Genomic DNA, 20,714 nt, shown 5'->3' on the forward strand with positions numbered 1-20,714 from the left:
AGAGAATGGGGGGCGACAGAATAGGAAACAGAACTCACATGAAATTAAACAAACACGTTAGTACACAGTTAAAACAGAATACCACAAAATATAGCCGTGCCAGTCTGTTTGGCCATATCAAAACTAGTTAGATTTATTAATTTAAAAAAGTATTTAAAAAGTTAACTTTTTGGGATATTTTTTTACACAATGTTCTTCCCTTTACAAAACAGTTCAGGAACCACTAATACGTTCCTGAATGAAGTCCCTCTGCAACACACACGCACACACACACACCCCTCTTGAGTGTCCTCAGAGTGGTCTGAGGTCTGTGGGTTTCAAGGCACCACCAGTGTTGCTACTGCCTGTGTAACCAGGGGCGACACGCAACCATGGCAAAAGGTGTGTTTGAGGTGTGTAGGTAACAGGTGTAACAGCGTGTTGTTACAGGTGTAACAGATCCTGGGGTTTGGGGTAACCGAACAGTTTGAAGTCGGGTTCATAGAGCTCATACAGCTTCCTCCGCAGATCCAGCGGAACCCCAGTGAACCAATCACGCTCCCAGCTGGTCGCCGTGCGGTTCCTGTTGCTAGGCGGGAAGCGGATCAGGCGGTCCACTCCCAGAATCCTCAGCAGCTGGTCAGCGTCACGCTCCAGATCCTCCAAACGACCCACAAAGTCGTAGTTCACCTGGACGCCGAGAAACACACTGGGATGTTAGCCATGATAGTGATAAGGAGTCAGGTGGCTGAGTGGTAAGGGAATCGGGCTATTAATCAGAAGGTCGCTGGTTCGATTCGCTGGTTCGATTTGGCCGTGCCAAATGACGTTGTGTCCTTGGGCAAGGCACTTCCCCCTACTTGCCTCGGGGGTAATGTCCCTGTACTTACTGTGAGTCGCTCTGGATAAGAGTGTCTGCTAAATGACTAAATGTAATGTAAATATATAGTGTTAGCCATGATAGTGTTAGCCATGATAGTATTAGCCATGTTAGTGTTTGCCATGTTAGTGTTAGCATTAGCAGGATAGCATCAGTATTAGCATGATAGCAGCAATATTACCATCAGCATGACAGCATCTTTAAAGTACCTGGCATGGGTGGCTGTATTAGCATTAGCAGGATAGCATCAGTATTAGCATGATAGCATCAGCATGATAGCATCTTTAGCGTACCTGGCATGGGTGGCCATGTTAGCATTAGCAGGATAGCATCGGTATTAGCATGATAGCATCAGTATTAGCATCAGCATGATAGCATCTTTAGCATACCTGGCAGGGGTGGCAGAGCCGGTACACCTGACGCCAGTGCTCGTTAAACTCCTCTTCCCTCTCCGTCTCTGGGTCTAGCAGGTAACGGACGAATGCCGTGAAGGAGGGGCGGAGCCCCGCCGAGAACGCCTCCGCTGCCGTCTCCGGGAGCTCCGCCCCCCCGTCGCTGTAGCGACGCAGCATGACGGCGCCGTACTGCCGGTAGAAGTCCTGGTTGGGCTGGGCGAGTTTGTTCCGGAAGGCTGAGATGAGCCGGACAAAGGGATCTCGCACGAACAGGAACTTGGTGTAGCTCTGGAGCTTGACGGACATGAGGTGGCGTGAGAGGCGGCCATAGCGACGCCAGAACTTGGCGAAGGTCAGGTGGAGGGTGGAGTTGTGGACAAGGTCCGAGGGCACCGCCTGGGGGTCGGCGTAGGGTTGTCCGTCCGTTGCTAGGAGACCCTGGGAGAGGACGACCATCACGCGTTTCCAGTTGGTGCACGCCACCTTGAGGAACGACCACACACACAGGTCACCTTAGGAAAGAGAGAGAGGAGGTGGATTGAGGAGAGACACAAACACACAGTCCTACCTTGGGTACGTAGCAGTAGATGACCTTGTGTTTGTCGTCCACAATCAAGTGATCCAGCTCGGTGTTGGGGATCTGGTTAAAGGTCCGAGTCCGCCCTGGGAACTCCACAGAACCGCCTCCAGAACACACACCCCTGATCCGCCTCTTCCTCTCCTTCTGCCTCCCCTCCTCCTCTTTTCTCCTCCTCTCCTCCCCCATCTCCCTCTCCTCATCTCCTCTCTTCCTCTCCTCCCCCACCTCCCTCTCCTCCTCTCCTCTCCTCCTCTCCTTCCCCACCTCCCTCTCATCTGCTTTCATCCTCTGTTTCCCTTCTTCTTTGCCTCTCCTCTGCCCAGCGGGAGTGATGAGGTCAAGGGGAGGGTGGGAGTGGCTTCCTAGTTCCGCCCACTCCCCACGAATGGGGTCAACCCCAGTCTGATCCCCCCTGGAGGGGGGCAGGGAGGAAAACAGCCTCCCCAGGGCAGCCAAGCTCCCCCAGAAGAGTGAGAAGGGGGGGGTGAGGGATGGGCCGGGGGAGGGGAGGGGGCTGGAGGTCTGCGTCAAGTTCAACCAGGGGTCACGGCGGGTGTAAAGGTCGTGCAGAGGGTCGTACAGGTTGAGCGCGCTCACGTCGTCCCAGTATAAGATGATGAGCAGGATCATGAAGAGGGAGCCAATCAGGAAGGCGGCACGCACCTGCCGCCACGTTCCCATAGTAACCGGAACACAGACAAACAAACCGGAAAGAGGGCGGGTCTATCTGAGCTCCATGGCAACGCTGCCTCATGCCCGGAGACACTTCCTGGCCGGCAACCAGTCCTGGGAGAAACAGGAAGTGAGATGGTCACAGTAAATAAATACAGGGTGAACAAAACCGCACAGAAAGTCACTGTTTGTTCCATACCCAGGAGTCTGGACTGGACTACAGTATGAGAATGTGTGGAATTTATCAAATACAAGGTTCTGTTCTTTGTGATGCAAACAAAAAGGACGAGAAAAAAGCCTGTTTTCCAGGCTTCAGACTTTGTTGTTTCCTAAGCTAGAGTGATTCAAAAGAGTTAATTCAACGTAACAATTATGTGAATGATAATTGTTCACTTTGGTAAACTGTAAGTAGGACTTGAGATGTGAACCTGAACGACATAATTAAGGACAAACGCATCTTTCTTCGTCTGACCGGGTTTCTAAACATTAGTAATTCAAGCCTTCATTCCCCAATGGATCTGACCACCAAAAAGAAAGACATGAGATAACGGCACCGTGGGAATGTTCGTACTCCAGTTCGCACCGAGCTGCGAACAAACGGCAGCTCCGTCCCGAGGGAAGCAGCCGGTTGTTGTTCCGCGCAGTGTGTTCCAGGCGCGAGGGTGCGACTTCAGAACCGTGCACTGCAAAAAACTCTTCTCGAAGTTTTTCTCTAACCCAGCCACCTCGCGACCAAAAGTATACCCACGGAGCACAAAATCACGTTTAGTTCCACATCGTCAACAAAATAATTAAGCTGCAAGAACCTCTTCATAACAATTAGATGCATTATTTCACAATCAATCATCATTTTTAACGACTTAAACTTTTTTATCCAAGGGTTTAGTCATAATGAGTGATATATTTGTTGTTCGTTTAACGCTGGAGTTGGTATTTTGAGGTTGAGTTTACGGCGTGTTTTCCAGTTAGGATAGACCACCGTTATAACGACGCCTATACTTCCGCTCCTTGATCTTACTTAACTTTTATATGCACATGTTGTACTTCAATTTGATTACCTATGCGTCTGCTAAATGAATACAAAGTAGCCTAAATGAGATTGAGTTTCATCCGAGTTGGTGTGTTCCGGCTTGGTCTGCAAGTGCTGTAGACAGACTGATCCTGAAACACGTCCACAAGGAACTGCCTCTCTCTCCCGCTCACTCCTCCTGCCCCCTTCTCTGAAAATGAACCTAATTTATACAGTAGACTACAAGTCCAGTACAATGTTGCCCTTTCACTAGGGAATGGACAGACAGAAACTCTCTCTCTCACACACACACACGCACACTCTCTCTCTCGCTCCACCACTTTCCACTGCGCTTTCCTGCAGCCTTCTCTATCCTGCCAAGTTACTGTCACTCCTGCTTGAGACACGTCTACTCGTCTCCCGTTTCTAGGCCTACGTTTTTCCGTTTCTTCTGTTTTCCCGTTTCATCCGACAGACAGGCTATCTCATCTCGTTTGAAATATATGGCATCACGGCAACGGTTAGCTGTCAAGAGACACTGATTAACAGTTTATCCCGTTAATTAACGGTTAGTATCCTACCAAAACCGTTAATTGGAGCCTTCACAAATGTTGACTGAACGCGAAAGTCTACCGGTTTACCTTTAGAAGAGGTACCATGCCTCCCGCTGCTCCTATACCATCCCGGTGTCTCGCTGAGTGGGTTACTGGGCGTCCGGTCGGTGGATGAGACAGTTTTTCACGAGAGCGGAGCAGCAACGGAGCCACTGGAGGCGAGAGAAATCCGAATACAAACCATCGCGAGATGTCTTGTCAAAAGACTCAGTGGTTTGCTTTGCAGGTCCATCAGTCCCAAACATAGCTGAATGAGTGTTAGCTTCAAATATTATAACGTTATTCGGCATTACTTCACAGAAACCATAAAGTCTCTCAGTAGGGATTATGTCGTTTTTTTGTTTCTCCATGGAAACAAACAGTCCCACTTCTGTTCCAACACACCTGTGTGACATGAGGGGGTGTGGTCAAGGGTAACACACACACACACAAATCAGAACATCACACACAAATCAGAACCGTTTGCCTAATTAGAACATGACAGTTGTCTACGTAAGGCGGAAGTAAGCCGAAAGACGGATAGTGGATGACAGTTTTTAACTCGCTCCTATATGAAATATTGCCTACATAATCGATTATGAGTTTATTCAAGATTTAAAAGTAGTCCACCTGTCTCAGTCTCCTCTCTAAAACAGGTAAGTCGGTGATCAAAAAACCTTCGTGATTTGAACGTTGTAGTGAAATCGGTTCGACTCTTTCCAAACTCAACTGATTTGGTAACGGACTTCCTTTTTTTGTGGTTCAATTCAGTCGTGTCTTCCTGATTTTCTTGGTAAAAATGCCATCATTTACTTCATACACATTGTATTTCTGTCAGTAAAACAATCCATGTTTCACGGGAGACGAAGTTTTACAGACTCGATTATTTATGATAAAAAATACTTAGTAGACTGGATCTAGGGAAAAGTGGTATTTTATTTACCTACTATTATCCTGGATTGCTCCAGCGTAATACAACATAATTGAATTTCAGATAAGATGTGAAAATGGGTACTTATTCTGGGAAGAATACTTTTCCAATATTTTTGATTAAACCCAAGTTCTACAACTTATTCTGTACAGAGCCATAGAAAAAGAAAGTTGCGACACCGCCATCGACTTCCATTCTCTTTTTGAATGAGAATGTGTTTAGAGTTTTGCTGAAAATTCTCAGTGAGATCTGCAAATTGTGTTTTACCATGTGAAATGGTTTAAGGTATTGACAACAGACAGGCACAATTAGCTACATGAGTTCAGGCAACGTTGTTCAGCCAATGGGTTTTAGTGTTTTAGCAATTGAGAAAAACGGTATGTATCCGGAGAAACACAGAGGTATGAGTGGGAGGTTTAGACGTGATGTGAATCCTGGCTGCCAAGAGATCTCCAGTCAACAGTCTTAACCACTTCACCACACTGCAGCTCATGAATGTTCTGTTTCTACAGACTGATTTACATGTATCTCAGACATGAGGACTATGTATCACTGGCCTCCTCCCTCCAGTCACCAGACTGTCCTCTGAGAGAGCTGCACCTGGACGGGATTGGAGTGCCTGGTTATGATGAAGATGAAGATGGTGACCTGAGTGTTGTCTATGCTGCCCTTCGAGGTTCACAGTGTAAACTGGAGACACTGAGGTCAGTACCTGTAGAGGAGTCTTCACATTAAAATAACCCAGTACACATTGATGGACATAGACTGTCACAGGCAGAGAATGTTATAATGAACATGATCATGTTATGGTAACACGTCATTGAAAATACTTAAGCTATAGATGCATTTTAACTTTTGTGGAATATATAATTATATTATCACTCCTGTCTGCTAGTTAATCTTCATGTTGTCATGTGTTTCCTCATGTCTGATTTAGGTTGAACAGGCGTTACCTGACGGAGGAAAGTTGTAGAGTTGTCTTCAGCTCTCAGCTCAAATTGTTACCTGAGAGAGTTGGACCTGAGTCACAACAACCTGCAGGATTCAGGAGTGAAGCTGCTCTCTGATGGACTGAAGAGTCCACAATGTAGACTGGAGATCCTGAGGTCAGTGATCAGACACACATGGAACCAGACAGGGACACATAGAACATGTTGAAGAAGTAAATGTATGTCAGTCAACAATGTACCCAGTGATGTCAACAACACCCACCAGCAGAGGGCAGCAGTGTTGTAACGTCCTGATGACTTCTCTCTGCAGGCTGTCGTTCTGTGGAGTCACAGAGGAAGGCTGTGCTTCTCTGGCTTCAGCTCTCAGCTCAAACTGCCGTCTGAGAGAGTTGGACCTGAGCTACAATCACCCAGGAGACACAGTTCTCTCTGGTAGACTGGAGAAACTCAAGTTAGTGTTGGTCATTGATATATTCCTCTTCATTTGCCATGTTTAATGCTGAGTAGTTGATCATTTTAGAATTATGTTTTTGTTGAGGTTCTGGTTGTCTGTTTAGCGAAGCTGTTTGTGTTAGTCATGTTGGTCTGAGAACAGTCAGGTCCTGATATCTAGTTCTTACTGGCACTCTTCACACACAGCCAGGTCCCTTTACTTTGGTAATCATCTCTGTTCCTGACCAATCTTCAAACACCTACTGTGTATGTGTCACTGTCTGTTCCTCTCTGTTTCCCACAGTGTGGACCATAATGAAGAGATCTGGGTGAAACCACAGCTGCTTAAAAAGTGCAAGTGTTGTTTTGTACATCAGTACATCCAACATTGAGATTGATATTGTGTTAGGGTTAGAGTTGGTCCTCACAAGCATAGACAAGCTGACATCGCAAGCATACATTCTGACAGATTCTACCACTGACACACAGAGAAACTCACTCTCTCCACTCACACACACACGCAAACAATGGCAGTCAAACTCTGACTGTTCCTCATCAGTAATACATACAGTACATACTGACACATTGAAACACTGACACACATACAAACCCACTCACACACACATTCACTCTCTCTCTCTCTCTTACTCTCACAGGCACCGATGCAGTTAAACGTCAAAAAATATATTACATACATTTACGTAAATATACATAAAATACATTAAGCGTTACTCATCAGTTATGCTTCCACTCTTACTGGGTTAAATCCCAGAATCCTCTGACTGAAAATCACTCATGACCATCTGACAGGAACAACCTCTCACTCACTGACCAGATGGAAATGTAAACATCCAGACACACAGTTCTGATCCAGCCTCTCTCCTCCTCTATAGATGCCTGTGATCTCACACTGGACCCAAACACAGCTCACAGAAAACTCTCTCTGTCTGAGGATGATGTGGGTGGAAGAGGACCAGCCGTATCCTGATCACCCAGAGAGGTTTGATGGAAAGTGGCAGGTGCTGTGTACAGAGGGTCTGACTGGACGCCATTACTGGGAGGTGGAGATGGAGGGGGATGTTCTGGTAGGAGTGACTTATAGAAGCATCAGGAGGAGAGGGAGGAGTCCTGCCTGTACACTTGGACACAACAACATATCCTGGTGTCTGGCCTTGTCTCTTTTACGACTCTCTGTTCATCACAATCAAGACACTTTAATACCTATGAGATCTCACTTCCGCAGAGTAGGAGTTTACCAGGATTGGCCAGCTGGTGTTCTGTCCTTCTACAGCATCTCCTCTGACACAATGACCCACCTGTACACATTCAACACCACCTTCTCTGAGCCCCTCTACCCAGCGTTTAGGTTTTACCCCTCATCCTCAGTGACCCTGTGCCAGGTAGAGTAGTTCCTCCTGGAGGAACACAACATGGGTCTCCATGGAAACAGCCCTGCTCCTGGTGCACGCACACACATCAGAACATCACACACACATTAGAACATCACACACACATTAGAACATCACACACACATTAGAACATCACACACATACCCAAACTTATTGCCTAATTACATTATGACATCATATCTATAGGTATTCATTAACTATATACACAGTGGTGCATCTGCATTGTTTTAGTAATATATTCATAGACTTTATTCTGGGTTATATTCCAAACAGGGTCAGTGGCTTCACCTATTTTGATGCATCAATGTACATTCTATTGTGTTACCAGTGTTTTGATTGTACTTATCGCTTATTCTGTAACTGTGCATTGCAATTTTTCTTGGGGATTAATAAAGTGAATGAAAGGTGTAACACCCAATCTCAAGTTGTTGGTAATCATGGTTACTTCTACATAAACAACCTGTATATGAGTAAGGACATAGAACCCCCCCCCCGGAAACCAAAGCTAGGTAGTAGTCACCGAGCACAAGTTTCTACATGAAACCTAACTTGACAAAACCACACAGACGATAACGCCTTTTTCATTTTTTTTATTTCTTTATGGAGACACGCCTCCAGGCTGCCCAGCCAATGAGAGAGGAGGAGTAGAACATCTCTGAGTCTAAAGGGAGGAGGATACAAACCGCTGTAATGCCATCTCAGCATCCTAAAAAACACAGTCGCTAATTCGCTCACAACACCCCCCTCGTTTGAAGCCGCGGGCGTTTCCATAGCCATGACGACGGTGACCAGACCTGCCCAGGGCAGCAGGTATGAACTGAGTCCAGGAGAGGGGGGAGGAGGAGGGGGGGAGGACTGTTATATTTCTAGAACCAGAAAAAAGGAGAGAGGGAGGGGTATGGAGATGGGAGAGAGAGAGGGGAAGGTTCAAATGCTTCTCCTCTTGCTCCCTCTCTCCTCTCTTTTCTTTCCTCGCTCTCTCGCTGTAATCGCTACGCGACAAGGCACGCTTTGATGACGTCACAAAGGTAGAATGTCAGAATTCTGGCGATTTCCAAGATTCCAAGCACGGTTTTCCTCCTCCAATCAACACCTCCGTTCTCCTCTCCACAAACAAACGGTTGAACTGATGAGAGAGAAAGAGACAGAGAAAAGTGGGGGAGAGAGAGGTGGGGGAGGAGGAGGAAAGAGTATTTAAAATATCAGCCCAAAAATTTCCAAATTAGTCTTCTACTTATGAATGTTTGTGAGTTTAGATAGATACATGATATTAAAGTATGTGTGTGTATATGAGGGAGTATGTGTATAAGTGTGTGTTTTACCTGCGTAGGGGACTACAGATCTCCGAGGGGAATGATTTCTTCGTTGATAAAAAACTCGATGGTCTCCTCCTCCCAGTCTTCCACGTTGCTGTCCAGCTCGTCCGTGTCCACTCCTAGAGAGAGAGGTCAGGGGTCAGGTGAGGGGTCATGGTTAGAGGTGAGGGGTCAGATGTACAGGTGAGGGGTCAGGTGTACCTCCTCTCAGCTCCAGGCGTAGCTCTCTCTGCTCCTGGTGGGTGCGTGTGGTCTCCTCCCTGTAGCGGTGGTAGTCCTCCATCATGGACCTGCGCTTGTCCACCAGCTCCTACTCACACACACAGAGAGAGAGACACACGCAGGTTACTTACAGCTGGGATCCTCAGACTACATTAGAAAACATCCCGTTTTCAAGCAGCTCCCCTTCCTCCCCCACCTGCTCACCTTGGAGGCCTTTGATTGGCTGAGACGATCCTTCTGTTCGAAGATCTTGGAGTATTTCTTCAGATCCTTCTTGATCAGCTGTAGAAAGAGACCCCAGGGTAGCATTAATACCACCACTGGATCAGTAATCGATGACCTCCCCCCCCCCCCCTGCCCCCCTCCCTCACCTTGATCTCGTCGGCGCTGAGCAGGGTGGGGGGGCGTGGCCTCCACAGCAGCTGGCAGAAGCGGTCCTTGTTGTTCTTCTGCAGCAGGCGTCCCTGGAACGTCCACAGCCAGTAGGCGTTGTCCACCTACATACACACACACACACACACAGACAGGTAGGCAGACAAGAGAAACTCATTAATTAATCTTATTATAGGCAAGTGTGTCTGGATTATTGTGTATGAATTAATGCAGTAGTGAATTATAGAAAGCATGTGTATGATAGCATGTGTGTACTGAGGTGACCAGTTAGTGTGTGTGTGTGTACCTTGTGGCTCCACCAGGACACGGAGGTGACCAGGTAGCGTCCGGTGGGGTCCCACTCCACGTCGGAGGCCATGTAGTGCTCTGCTATGTTCATCATGGTGCAGTCTGACGTGTCCACGAAGGCCAGGGCCCCGTTCATGCTGAGGAGGACAGGGGTTACCACAGGCCCACACACACAGACTAACACACACACTCACACACAGGCACACACACACACACTCACTAACACACACACACACACACACACACACACACACACACACAGACTAACACACACACTAACACACACACTAACACACACACTAACACACACACACACACACACACACACACACACACACACACACACACACTCACTAACACACACACACACACACACTCACCTCCTGAGTCCAGCCAGCACCAGGAACTGTCCCTGAGGACTCCAGAAGATGCTGTTGGCCTGCTGCTTGTCAAACATCTCTGGGGGGGGGACACATGATACATTGGAGTTGTTAATTAATTACATTGTTTCAATCTAATTAGATGTGTTGAAATAAGTAAACCAGTGCCGTAAAGCGTGGCGGAGCGCTGTAAAGTGTTGAGAACAGCAGGAGGGCGCTAACTCACTGATGAGCTCGATCTTGCCGTTGTTCTTGACGTGGTAGAAGGTCACGCTGATGCGGGGCGTCTCTCCGTGCAGAACGGCAAACTTGCTGCCGTTGGGCTCCCAGGCAAACGCTATGATACTCTCTGCAGGAAGAACGCAAGGTTACAACCACGCCAGGAAAATGGGCACAGAGGAGAACATTATAAACAATAAACCCGTTCAAAATCTAATTTAAAAAACTACAACTGTAAAATGTACAATAAATATATTTTTTTAATCATACACAAAGAAAAACTGCTACTAGATGAAAATTAAGTTCAGAGTTCCCCCTCGAGAAAAGGACTCCTCTCTGTTACCATCTTATCTCCATCTATTAGCAGTTGTTTCTTTTATATTTGTTTGTTTGTGTTTACGTGTGTTTGTTTGTGTCTCCGTCCAGACCCACCCTTCATCTCCACCACGTCCACCGGCACCTGCTTCTCCCTCATGCGGAAGATCTCAAAGTTGGTGACGACCCCCTGCGTGCCCTTGGGCGTGCGGTCCACCTTGACACACAGGTAGTCCCCATTCCTCTGCCAGTGCAGCTTGCAGTCCACCACGTTGAACAGGTTCCTCACACGGATCTCCTGCCGCGACGGCAGCTGCATCAGCGTCACGCGAGCAGGGATGTCCTTGTCCTCTGGGACCCAGAACGCTATGATGTTGTCTCCCGGAGACCAGGAGAAGTCCCTGGAGAGGGAGAGAGGAAGAGAGGAAGGGAGGGTGTGTGAGAAAACCCTGCACTCCAGGGGGTCCCTGAGGGCCTGACAGGCTGATCCACACCCAGGGGGTTCTGAGGAAACAGGACTTACTTGATTCCAGAGATCTTCAGACTCTTCTTGTCCAGCAGGCCCATAGACTGGAGAGAGACAAGGAAGACATTAGTGTCAGCCAAACGCAGAGGCAGAGAGACAGGCATAGAGAGAGACAGGCAGAGAGAGAGAGACAGGCATAGAGAGAGACAGGCAGAAAGAGAGAGACAGGCAGAGAGAGAGAGACAGGCAGAGAGAGAGAGACAGGCAGAGGGAGACAGACTTACTGGAGTCTCATAGATGCTTAGAGTGTCCTGGGTCATCCTGGCGAAAAACTTCCCGTCGTGACTCCACCTGAAGCCACACACACACACACGTTTAGAGCCTCTACTGAGAGGTGCGGAGGGGGGGGGCAGTGCCACGTCAAATAAGTAAGACTGAATCCATGTGTCGAAAAGCATGTGTGTGTATAGTTTGGTGTGTGTGTACTAACTTGAAGATGGGCCATTGTGTGTGTGTGTACTAACTTGAAGATGGGCCAGTGTGTGTGTGTGTACTAACTTGAAGATGGGCCAGTGTGCGGAGCTCTCGCAGTGGAAGCCCCTCTTCTTGTGTCCGGTCAGGATGTCCCAGATGATGATAGCCTGAGGGTCCTCCTTGGTGTCCATCAGGGGGCTGAAGGTCACCACGTACCTGGGGGAGGGGCCAGAGGTCAGGGGTCACCCAGAGGTCACACACAGCTGCTCACAACCACCCTGAAACAGCGTCTCAAGTGCACTTAGTCAGGGAACACGCTTAAGTCTCTCTTGTGCCGGGAGTGTGATTCTGGTGACTGAAACAACGTGTTGTATGTGTATGAACTGATCACTAGGATCAGTTTATGAAGGATGACAGGTGTGTTGATTACCCATGAGCCTTTAGTATGTGGGTACATACTTAGTTCATGAACAGCGGATTTAGGTCTACATAAATCAGGGGCTAGGGGAGGATGGATAAATGATCAGTTATAGTGTTCATTGATTAGGGGTATTGATTACCTCTCGCAGGGGGAGAAGTCGATGAGGGAGACCCCCTGGTGACTGAACCTCTGAATCTGCTTGAACTTCTCGCCGCCCCACAATGCAATGCCCCTCTGGTGGAAGGTGGCCAGGTAGGTCCCCCGGGGAGACCAGCGGACGTAGGTCTCTGTCCAGCGCTGAGGAGGGAGAGAGGAGAGGGGGATGGAGAGAGGAGGAGAGGGGGATGGAGAGAGGAGGATGAAGAGAGGAGGGAGATGGAGAGAGTGAGAGAAGGATGTAGAGAAAGGGATGAAGAGAGGATGAAGACAGAACAAGGTAGTTAAAAGAGGGATGGAGAGAATGGTGTTGAGAGACAGAAGCAGGTGCAGAAAGGAGAGAAGAAGAGAGGGATGTACAGGACAGCAGAAAGATCAACACCCTGTATCTGGAGCTTGTGATGTCAGAATCAAAAGCAATTAAAACTAACCATTCTCTGATGCGATAGGCCAAGACCGTTTACTCACCGCCCTCTCCTCAACTACGATTGGCTCCTTGGCGTCATTGGCAAAGATGGCTGTCCTCTCTCCTGATTCGTAGATGACACTGTACTGGTCACGGCAGTCCGAATCCTCAATCCAGTGACGCATGTTACCCTGGTAACACACACAGGAAGTAAAAACAAACAATAAGGAAGTCTGCACACTTTTTACGATAACACCACCCAGTGTGAGGCCACAGCGAGCACACGCCACAAGGAACATGCGATGACATCATATCATGACTGAACCGACTTACAAAGTCCTTGAAAGGCTGTTTCTCTGGAGTCTCCCACTCATCGCTGATGTTCATGTACCTGGAACACACAGTTAGACAGCATGTCAGACACACACACACACGTTACGTTATTAACGACACATTTCATTTGGTCTCAGCTTCGTCCTATTGGTCAATAACAAGACTTTAGATCAGAGACAAAGTGTAGCCTTGTCCTGTAGGTCTCTACTGGCCTGGACACCTTTACATCCTCTCTGAACACCAAGCTCAACTCCTGTACATCCTCTCTGAACACCCAGCTAGACTCCCTGCTCTGAGGGGCTCTAGAAAACACAGGATCCTAGATTTGGTGTGTCATGTGTGTAGCTTGTCTTCTGTGTTGTGTGTTTGGGTTGTGTGTGTGTAGCTTGTCTCTCGTGTGTCAGGGCCTCTTAGTTTCTACTGTACAGCACTGTGCCTGGCACCTGTCACATGACACCCTGTGTTGTTTCTACTGTACAGCACTGTGCCTGGCACCCTGTGTTGTTTCTACTGTACAGCACTGTGCCTGGCAACCTGTGTTGTTTCTACGGCACAGCACTGTGCCTGGCACCCTGTGTTGTTTCTACTGCACAGCACTGTGCCTGGCACCCTGTGTTGTTTCTACTGTACAGCACTGTGTCTGGCACCCTGTGTTGTGTAGAAAGGTGCTGTGAGAGGAGGTCTGATAAGTGACTCTTACTTGTCGAAGTCGGTGAAGACGTTGACCCTGAAGGTGTGCTGCTTGTCCAGCTTGTAACCGTCGGCGTTCTTCACCGCCTCCAGAGCCTGCGTGGGAGCACTGTACTCCAGGAAGATATACCTGACAGGTAGGAGAGAGAGAGAGTGTGAGAGAGAGACAGAGAGTGTGACAAAGAGAGAGACAGAGAGTGTGACAGGTAGGAGAGAGAGAGAGACAGAGAGAAAATGTGACAGGTAGGAGAGAGAGAAAGGCAGAGTGTGAAAGAGACAGTGTTAGTGTGTGTTAAGAGAGCTTGTGTGTAAATGAGAAAAACAGCGTGTGTGAAAGAGAGCGCGTGTGAAAGACAGCGCGTGTGAGTGACAGAAAGAGTGTGTGAGTGTGTGATTGCTAGGATAGGAAAGGCTGGACCACTAACTGTGTCAGAGAAAGACACCTGAATGTAGCTATTCTCAAAACACAGACCTGAAAATGTTGCTTTAACAAATCCTACTCAATGCATGTTGATGTTGCCTTGTGTGCTTAGGTTTTGTGTCAGTGTTGCCTTCATTATGTTTAGGACACGTTAAAGGCATCTCCACATTCTTCGGCTACTCACCCTTTGGTCAGACCGTCTGCATCGGGGTAAAACTCGTTTGTGATTTTTCCAAACTTTGAGAAGATCTTGTGGATGACGTTCTTGAGCTTCTCCAGTCTCTCCGGGCCGACCTGGGGCACGTTATCCACCACCACCACCGAGTCGATACCGTCTGCTTCCAGGGGCTTCTCCCGAAGCACATCCTCGAGCATCTCTGCAAAACAGCAGGACAAAGCGGTCTTCAAGTTGCGAGGGTAGGACGGTAACTTGCACGGTTGGTTGGAAAGGTGTGAAATACATAAGCTATTCTTTTGCCACCGAGAACTGTCAGTTGGAAGGCTTGGGTGTCTCCGGCTGTCCTAAGTCCTTATCTGATCGTAGCTAGCGACAACTATAGCTAGCTACTATAGCAGATGGTAGTTCCCATCTACCGCTTTTAAGTTACAAATATGGTTGTTTTTTAACCATATTTAAAATATTTCAAACCACCTCACCCCGCAGTCAGGTAAGTTATACACCGACATTAGCGGATCAACTCAAACATGGGACATTTAGGTAAAGAAGATGCGCGAGGGCGAGGCTTGACTGAGGAGTTAGCATGCTAGGTACATAATAACCGCTAACGTTAGCTAGCTGACGTTCGCCTGAGTTGATCGCTGACTCCTTGCTAACATATCGACATGCAGTAACAGTCGTTTAGGTTTCGGATGAATCCTAAATATTTTCAAGAATATTTTCTAAACCATAGACAACAACACTATAGTTAACTCGGTAATGTGTAGCCAGATTTTAGCTAGCTAGCTAGCTAAAGGAAAGTACTTAGCTAGTTAGGCCACACAAAGCCGGCATATTTCCTGCGGCCGCATACCCTCATCCTCGATGTCATCTTCGAAGTCCTCTGGATCGCTGAAGGAAGGCTCCTCTTCGTCATACTCAGGGTCGTCCGCCATATCTACCGTATCTTGCATTTAACTGATTTGGGGTTAGTTTGATAGTGTCAATAGAAAAGAATTTTGCGTTGTGGACAGCAGACGGTTAGCGACTGGTGTGGCACCATGTGCGATTACGTGAAAATGGACGAAGTGTTGAAAACGTAGAGCAGGAATTTGCGCGGACCACCGGCGTTGCTGTACCGGAAGAAGAGATGGATAGTATGTAGACAGGCTTAGTAATGACATTTAGTCTATCAAACAGTGATAGATCAGAGAAATGACGCAGTTGCAAGTCATATTTGGTGCTATTACAAACCACACACTCTGCTTTCCGTAGCTACACGCTGGTAGAATGAGAAACGTTCCCGCGAGATAGCTACATTTCAACTAGCAAGCTCAAAGTTAGTAACATAATGGAGTTTTGGCTCTCTAGATTAATTTATTGTAACGATATAACACTTGGGTGTAAAGGTCAATGGGTGTGAAATATAGAGGACAAAGCTACACGCGTTATATTTTCCAGGGAGTGAAGTTTATGCTTGATGTGGCGTAAAGTAACAATGTTTTGTCTAATAACTTGGCCAAGTTAGCTGGGATCTGGTTAGCATTTAAATTGACCGGTTCATTTACGTCCACTTTTCAGCACCATGGACAGAGAGTGTCTAGCATTGCTGCCCCGTGTGTGTGAGGTCCTCGCGGACCCCAAGCAGTCTTTACCGGACGACACAAGCCTGGAGAAACTCCTAGACTGGCTTTCTGGACTGACTAAAGATGTTGGAGGTAAACAACTAACCCTTGGACTCCTCCTTCCTTCCTTCCTTCAAACAAGGACAAACTGCCTCGTGCTACCTCTCTCTCTCTTTCTCTCTGTCTCTCTCTCTCATGTCTGTACACTTTGCTGGAATCATATCCTCTGTGTTCCAGACTGTTCTCTTTCCCGGCTGGAGATCCAACCCTGTCTGACTGAGTTCCTATCCACCGTCTTCCACAACAAAACTACAGGTTCCAGCATCCTCTCCTTCGCTCTCAGGCTCACTGGCCTGCTAGCGGCGAGGGAAGATGTCTTCAGGCTCCTGCAGGTAACATGATTGCGCACCCCAGGGGTGCTAATCACTCACAGAGAGAAATACAGAGGGATGGAGAGAGAGGGAGAGAGACAGAGGGATGGAGAAAGAGACAGAGAGAGAGAGGGGGAGGGGGAGAGACGGAGAGGTATAGCTGATATCTCTGCTCTCCATCCTCAGGAGGGCTCCATTCTGAGCGTGGCCTACAACAGTGAAGGCTGGCAGGAGGCAGGGTTATGGGAGGATCCCTGCGTGCGGATTGGCTGGATCCAGGGTTTGAGGAGCATGCTGCAGCATCGATTGGCTCTCCACTTCCTGGTTCAGAGAGGTGTGTGTCTAGGGCTGTCAGAGCTGGACAAGCAGCGAGATATATCTAGTCTAGAACAACCTCCGTCTCTCATTCTAAACAGTGGTGTGTCCGCTTGTTGTATCTCTGTCTTTAATGTTGGCCCATCAGGACTCACCAAGCCCCTCCTCCAGCTCCAGACAGACCCCAGCCTATTCGTGGCTTCAGCTGCCAATCAACTCCTCGCCCACCTGGTGGTCTTTTTCCAGCCAATGGGGTCGTCCGTAGAACAGGGTGAAGCGGTACAAGCAGATGCTTCCACGGATAACAGCCCGGAACACCTCGCTGTGGCCATGGCGACCGGCCCCGAACACCTCAATGTGGCCATGGCGACCAACGCGGAGCACGCCTGCGTCACGGTAGCCATCATAGACCATCTGCAGGAGTCTCTGACCTCCGACCAGCACCTCCAGACCCTCCAGAGCCTGAGGCTGCTGGGCCTACTCCTATCCCAGGCCAGGGCTCCTCTCTGGGGAACCTTGCTCAGGCGAGTCCCAGGCTTCCTGGAGCCGCTGGTCAGAGCAGGCCGCAGCCAGCTCATGCTGCAGCTCACAGACGTCCTGCTGACGGCGTACAGGTCAGTTAGCCTGGTTAGCATAGCAACCAGAGGCCTACAGGTCATGGGTCAGGCCCTGTCTGTAGACACTTGTGAAACCACACACTCACAGAGTTATGAGAGACCAAGCAACGTAATTATGTAGGTCCAGCATGATTTTCTAGTGTCTCAATATATGATGGACACCTGACCTCACCAATCAAATTTCCAACAGCGTAATGTATATGAGGGTATTGGTGTACCTCCAGGCTCCCTGTACCTGACCCGACCATCTGCAGACTGCTGACCGCCATCTTGGATTCCCAGAATTCTTCTGACGCCGTCCACGCTGCCGCCACCATGCTGCGGAGGAACCACCGGTAACCACGGAGACCACCGCGACGATATCTCCCTGAATCCTAATATTTTTTTGCATCACTTCAGTCTGTATTACTGCATTACTGCAGTGTGCAGAAAACCTCTTTAATAGGTGTTAGAAGTCAATGCAGTTAATCCTGTTCCTGTTCCAGTGACTCAGTGCACACGCTCAAGGCCATCTCCATACTCATGTTGCCCCTGGAGACCCTTACTGGAGTGCCTCTCCTGGAGTCACACACTGCAGGTAACACAAACATACCCTAGGCAACACACACACACACTGTAGGCAACACACACACACACCTGTGCTGCAGTAACTGTGTCTGTCTCCAGGCAGCAGCATGAAGGAGCAGCGCTCCCTGCTGGCTGAGCAGCTGAACAGCAAGTCCACCTGTGTGTCCCTCCTGTCTGTCTGCCTGTCCTGCACACAGACTCTAACACACACGGTAACACACACACACTCACAGACATTATACAACACAGCTCTCCTGCCGGACACACACACGGTAATGCAGTTGCGTGTGGGTGTGTGTGTGTGTCCACAGGTCCCTGACTACTTGCCCACTCCTGCAGTCTCTGTCGTCATCTCTGTGATGTCACTACTCAGGATATGTGGAGGCCATGCCCCCTCTCCAATCGGCTCTGGCAAAGCTTCCTGCTCTGAGCCGATTGGCCGCAACAAGGCATGTGGTAACCTGATTGGCTGCAGTAAGATTCAGAGGTGTGGCATGGATGCTCTTGCAAACCTCAGCAGCTGTCCAGGTAAGGAACCAGCTCTTGGCTGTGTGTGTGTGAGCGTGTGTGTTTGTGTGTGTGTGTGAGGGGACAGGTTTAAGATATTACCTGTATTTGTTGCTTTTCAGGAGCTGCAGTGGAGGAGGTGCTCTCTCTCCTGATCCTGTACCTGCAGAACCCAGACTCACACCCCACTGTAAGTGTGTGTTTATATACAGTCTATGCGTTCTCGCTTGTTCAGATCCTACAGACTTGTGATTGATGTTGTTTGTGGACCGTGTGTGTGTGTGTGTGTATACCATGTGTGTGTGTGTGTACCATGTGTGTGTGTACCAGGTGTGTAAGAAGACCTACCAGGCTTTGTTAAGGTGGCTTGGTGTTTGTGCCTACAGCCCGTCTGTCACACACCTGCTCACAGAAGGTAAATCCCACCAATCACAATCAAGGTGCTTAATCCTGTTGGAGCTACCTTGTTCGCTGTTGATATTGACCCGTGTGTGTGTGTCTGTCTGTGTGTGTCTGTCTGTGTGTGTGCGTGTGTCTGTGTGTGTGTGTCTGTCTGTGTGTTTGTCTGTGTGTGTGTGTGTGTGTTTGCACACCACAGAACTCCTCCCGGTACTGAGGAAGCGTGTGTGTGACGTTCATTGGGAGGTGCGTGACTCCACCCTGGAGTTCCTCAGCCAGCTGGCTGACGTGTGTGAGGGCTCGCTGGGCCGCAGTACCACCCCGCTCCTCACCCAGGCGCTAGCCGACCCTGAGAGCTACGTGCGAGCTACCGCCATCGCTGGCCTGGCAGGGACACTACGGCTCAGTCTCCAACAGGGGGCGGAGCCTGCCGTGCTGGAGCAGGTGAGGCCTGAATAACGCGGCGTCACACAGGCAGTGGCGCGGTGTGAAGCTAACGAGACCTTTTCTGCTGTTGGTGATAAAATCATAGTAGCTAGCATAGTAGCTAGCTGCTACGTAGCTTCCAAGGCCCACACAGAGGGTTTGATCCAGTGTGCTGTGTGTGAATGCACCATTATCAACTGTGGAGGATATTTACCTGCCTATTCTAAACTCCTGCTTCGGCTTATTTTCTATGGTGTGTATACCTGTGTGTCTAGGTTGCCGTAGTACCCAGACTTCTGGAGATCCTCTCCCAGGATTCCGAGGCCTTTCCTAGACGAGCCGTTGTCCAGTTCTTCATCACCTGGCTCAAGACATGCCCCTCATCGTCCTCATCATCATCTTCCTGGTCCCTGGCCACGCCCCTGCAAGCCGTCCTACAGCTAGGCAGTGCTGACCTGGACTGGGAGGTCAAAGTTCACACCCTGGAGCTGGCTGAGCTGCTGATGGAGGAAGCACTTCCGGGTCAGAGGTCACTGCCGGGGTCAAACACACACCCTTACGCCATGATGCCAACCCTTCCAGCACTGACCCCACACACTCCCGCCAACACACCCCTGGGGTCTCAGTATGGTGGCTGTGAGGGGACAGACCTAGCGCTCGCGCTGTGCGGTCTGGTTCAGACAGGAGTGGTGCGTGTGCTCCTGGACGGGGTGTTTGACTGCGACAGGCCGGTGGTGCAGGAGGCATGCCGTGTGCTTCTGGCGCTGCGACGCACACTCTTCCCCAACGGCGTCACGGCGACCGGCGAGGTTGCCAAGGTGACGTGTGACGTTAGGGGGCAGGCTTGGGAGCGGGACGTAGTTAAGAAGTGCCTGGAGGTGAGACGGGGCAGGAAGGGTTGCGATTGGCCGAGACAGACAGGGGACTCTGATAGGCTGGATGAGGCTGGCTCAGAGGCCGGTGATAGGTCAGGAGAGGAGGTTGTGTGTGGTGAAGAAAATGTGGGTGTGTGTGAGGACGTGAGTGTGTGTGAGGTGCTGTGTTCGCTGGCTCTGGAGGAGAGGCAGAGCATTGTGAGCCAGAGCAGTGATTATGTTCAGAACTCTCCCCTGTCTCTGCTGCAAGACATACTGACGGCTACAATGCCCACTGAAGACGTCATTGTGGACTGTTACTGACACATGCTCAACTACTGTACATCAACATTCACACAAGTAATATCCCTGCTGTTTTGCTAAGCATTGGTCTATTTTTTTACAATTGTTTCAATGTAATAACAAAATTAAATAAAAATACGCATTTTTCTCCATTTCATTTTTGGTAAATAAGGATTTAATTGGGCACTTTGTGTCTAGAATTACAAATAAATTGTATTATTTCTCAGATGCCAACGCCATTGC

General features: G+C 48.9%; 3 protein-coding genes and 1 long non-coding RNA gene across 7 annotated transcripts; 2 read left to right on the top strand and 2 right to left on the bottom strand.

The window, feature by feature from the left end:
* Window positions 1–106: 106 nt before the first annotated feature.
* LOC124483409 (carbohydrate sulfotransferase 12-like) lies at window positions 107–4,295 on the bottom strand. Of its 2 annotated transcripts, none has more exons than XM_047043855.1 (4): window positions 4,157–4,295; window positions 1,823–2,620; window positions 1,249–1,737; window positions 107–669 (listed from the first exon to the last, which is right to left on the bottom strand). In XM_047043855.1, exons 2-4 carry the CDS (start codon window positions 2,513–2,515, stop codon window positions 424–426), a joined length of 1,428 nt encoding a protein of 475 aa, XP_046899811.1. In that variant the 5' UTR covers window positions 2,516–2,620; window positions 4,157–4,295; the 3' UTR covers window positions 107–423. The 2 variants fall into 2 exon arrangements, with proteins under 2 accessions (XP_046899811.1, XP_046899812.1); XM_047043856.1 differs by lacking the exon at window positions 4,157–4,295 and adding an exon at window positions 3,565–3,687.
* A 260-nt stretch (window positions 4,296–4,555) lies between these two features.
* Window positions 4,556–7,305, top strand: LOC124483434. Its single transcript, XR_006957830.1, has 5 exons — window positions 4,556–4,764; window positions 5,552–5,743; window positions 5,977–6,145; window positions 6,300–6,440; window positions 6,726–7,305. It is a non-coding gene; the product is annotated as an uncharacterized LOC124483434 (long non-coding RNA).
* Window positions 7,306–8,405: 1,100 nt separating this feature from the next.
* On the bottom strand, window positions 8,406–15,557 carry eif3ba (eukaryotic translation initiation factor 3, subunit Ba). The gene is made up of 18 exons (XM_047043829.1): window positions 15,362–15,557; window positions 14,515–14,707; window positions 13,920–14,039; window positions 13,220–13,277; window positions 12,949–13,077; window positions 12,464–12,621; window positions 11,988–12,119; window positions 11,714–11,780; window positions 11,487–11,533; window positions 11,081–11,364; window positions 10,656–10,778; window positions 10,430–10,508; window positions 10,048–10,186; window positions 9,740–9,865; window positions 9,573–9,650; window positions 9,348–9,456; window positions 9,153–9,265; window positions 8,406–8,956 (listed from the first exon to the last, which is right to left on the bottom strand). Exons 1-17 carry the CDS (start codon window positions 15,459–15,461, stop codon window positions 9,165–9,167), a joined length of 2,043 nt encoding a protein of 680 aa, XP_046899785.1. The 5' UTR covers window positions 15,462–15,557; the 3' UTR covers window positions 8,406–8,956; window positions 9,153–9,164.
* Window positions 14,715–20,606, top strand: brat1 (BRCA1-associated ATM activator 1). 3 transcript variants are annotated; one of them, XM_047043823.1, is made up of 13 exons: window positions 14,715–14,998; window positions 16,069–16,205; window positions 16,350–16,504; window positions 16,670–16,817; window positions 16,947–17,412; window positions 17,640–17,750; window positions 17,901–17,992; window positions 18,082–18,194; window positions 18,294–18,510; window positions 18,612–18,679; window positions 18,820–18,904; window positions 19,088–19,332; window positions 19,590–20,606. In XM_047043823.1, exons 2-13 carry the CDS (start codon window positions 16,073–16,075, stop codon window positions 20,490–20,492), a joined length of 2,736 nt encoding a protein of 911 aa, XP_046899779.1. In that variant the 5' UTR covers window positions 14,715–14,998; window positions 16,069–16,072; the 3' UTR covers window positions 20,493–20,606. The 3 variants fall into 3 exon arrangements, with proteins under 3 accessions (XP_046899779.1, XP_046899777.1, XP_046899778.1); XM_047043821.1 differs by lacking the exon at window positions 14,715–14,998 and adding an exon at window positions 15,683–15,826; XM_047043822.1 differs by lacking the exon at window positions 14,715–14,998 and having other exon boundaries at window positions 15,833–16,205.
* The last annotated feature ends 108 nt before the right edge of the window (window positions 20,607–20,714 follow it).

Source organism: Hypomesus transpacificus, chromosome 21 (assembly GCF_021917145.1).
Source record: "Hypomesus transpacificus isolate Combined female chromosome 21, fHypTra1, whole genome shotgun sequence".
Lineage (NCBI taxonomy): Eukaryota > Metazoa > Chordata > Actinopteri > Osmeriformes > Osmeridae > Hypomesus > Hypomesus transpacificus.

What these genes read in the sequence shown, in the direction of transcription:
- brat1 (XM_047043823.1), top strand. Translation starts at nt 16,073, where the DNA reads ATGGACAGAGAGTGTCTAGCATTGCTGCCCCGTGTGTGTGAGGTCCTC. An exon ending in GTCCTGCTGACGGCGTACAG is followed by an intron (nt 17,413 to 17,639) that starts GTCAGTTAGCCT and finishes GTGTACCTCCAG; the next exon opens with GCTCCCTGTACCTGACCCGA. An exon ending in CACAGACTCTAACACACACG is followed by an intron (nt 18,195 to 18,293) that starts GTAACACACACA and finishes GTGTGTCCACAG; the next exon opens with GTCCCTGACTACTTGCCCAC.
- eif3ba (XM_047043829.1), bottom strand. Translation starts at nt 15,461, where the DNA reads ATGCAAGATACGGTAGATATGGCGGACGACCCTGAGTATGACGAAGAG. An exon ending in GCAGACGGTCTGACCAAAGG is followed by an intron (nt 14,040 to 14,514) that starts GTGAGTAGCCGA and finishes CCTACCTGTCAG; the next exon opens with GTATATCTTCCTGGAGTACA. An exon ending in GACTTCTCCCCCTGCGAGAG is followed by an intron (nt 12,120 to 12,463) that starts GTAATCAATACC and finishes CCCCTCCCCCAG; the next exon opens with GTACGTGGTGACCTTCAGCC.
- LOC124483409 (XM_047043855.1), bottom strand. Translation starts at nt 2,515, where the DNA reads ATGGGAACGTGGCGGCAGGTGCGTGCCGCCTTCCTGATTGGCTCCCTC. An exon ending in TCTACTGCTACGTACCCAAG is followed by an intron (nt 1,738 to 1,822) that starts GTAGGACTGTGT and finishes TCGTTCCTCAAG; the next exon opens with GTGGCGTGCACCAACTGGAA. An exon ending in GGCTCTGCCACCCCTGCCAG is followed by an intron (nt 670 to 1,248) that starts GTATGCTAAAGA and finishes CTCGGCGTCCAG; the next exon opens with GTGAACTACGACTTTGTGGG.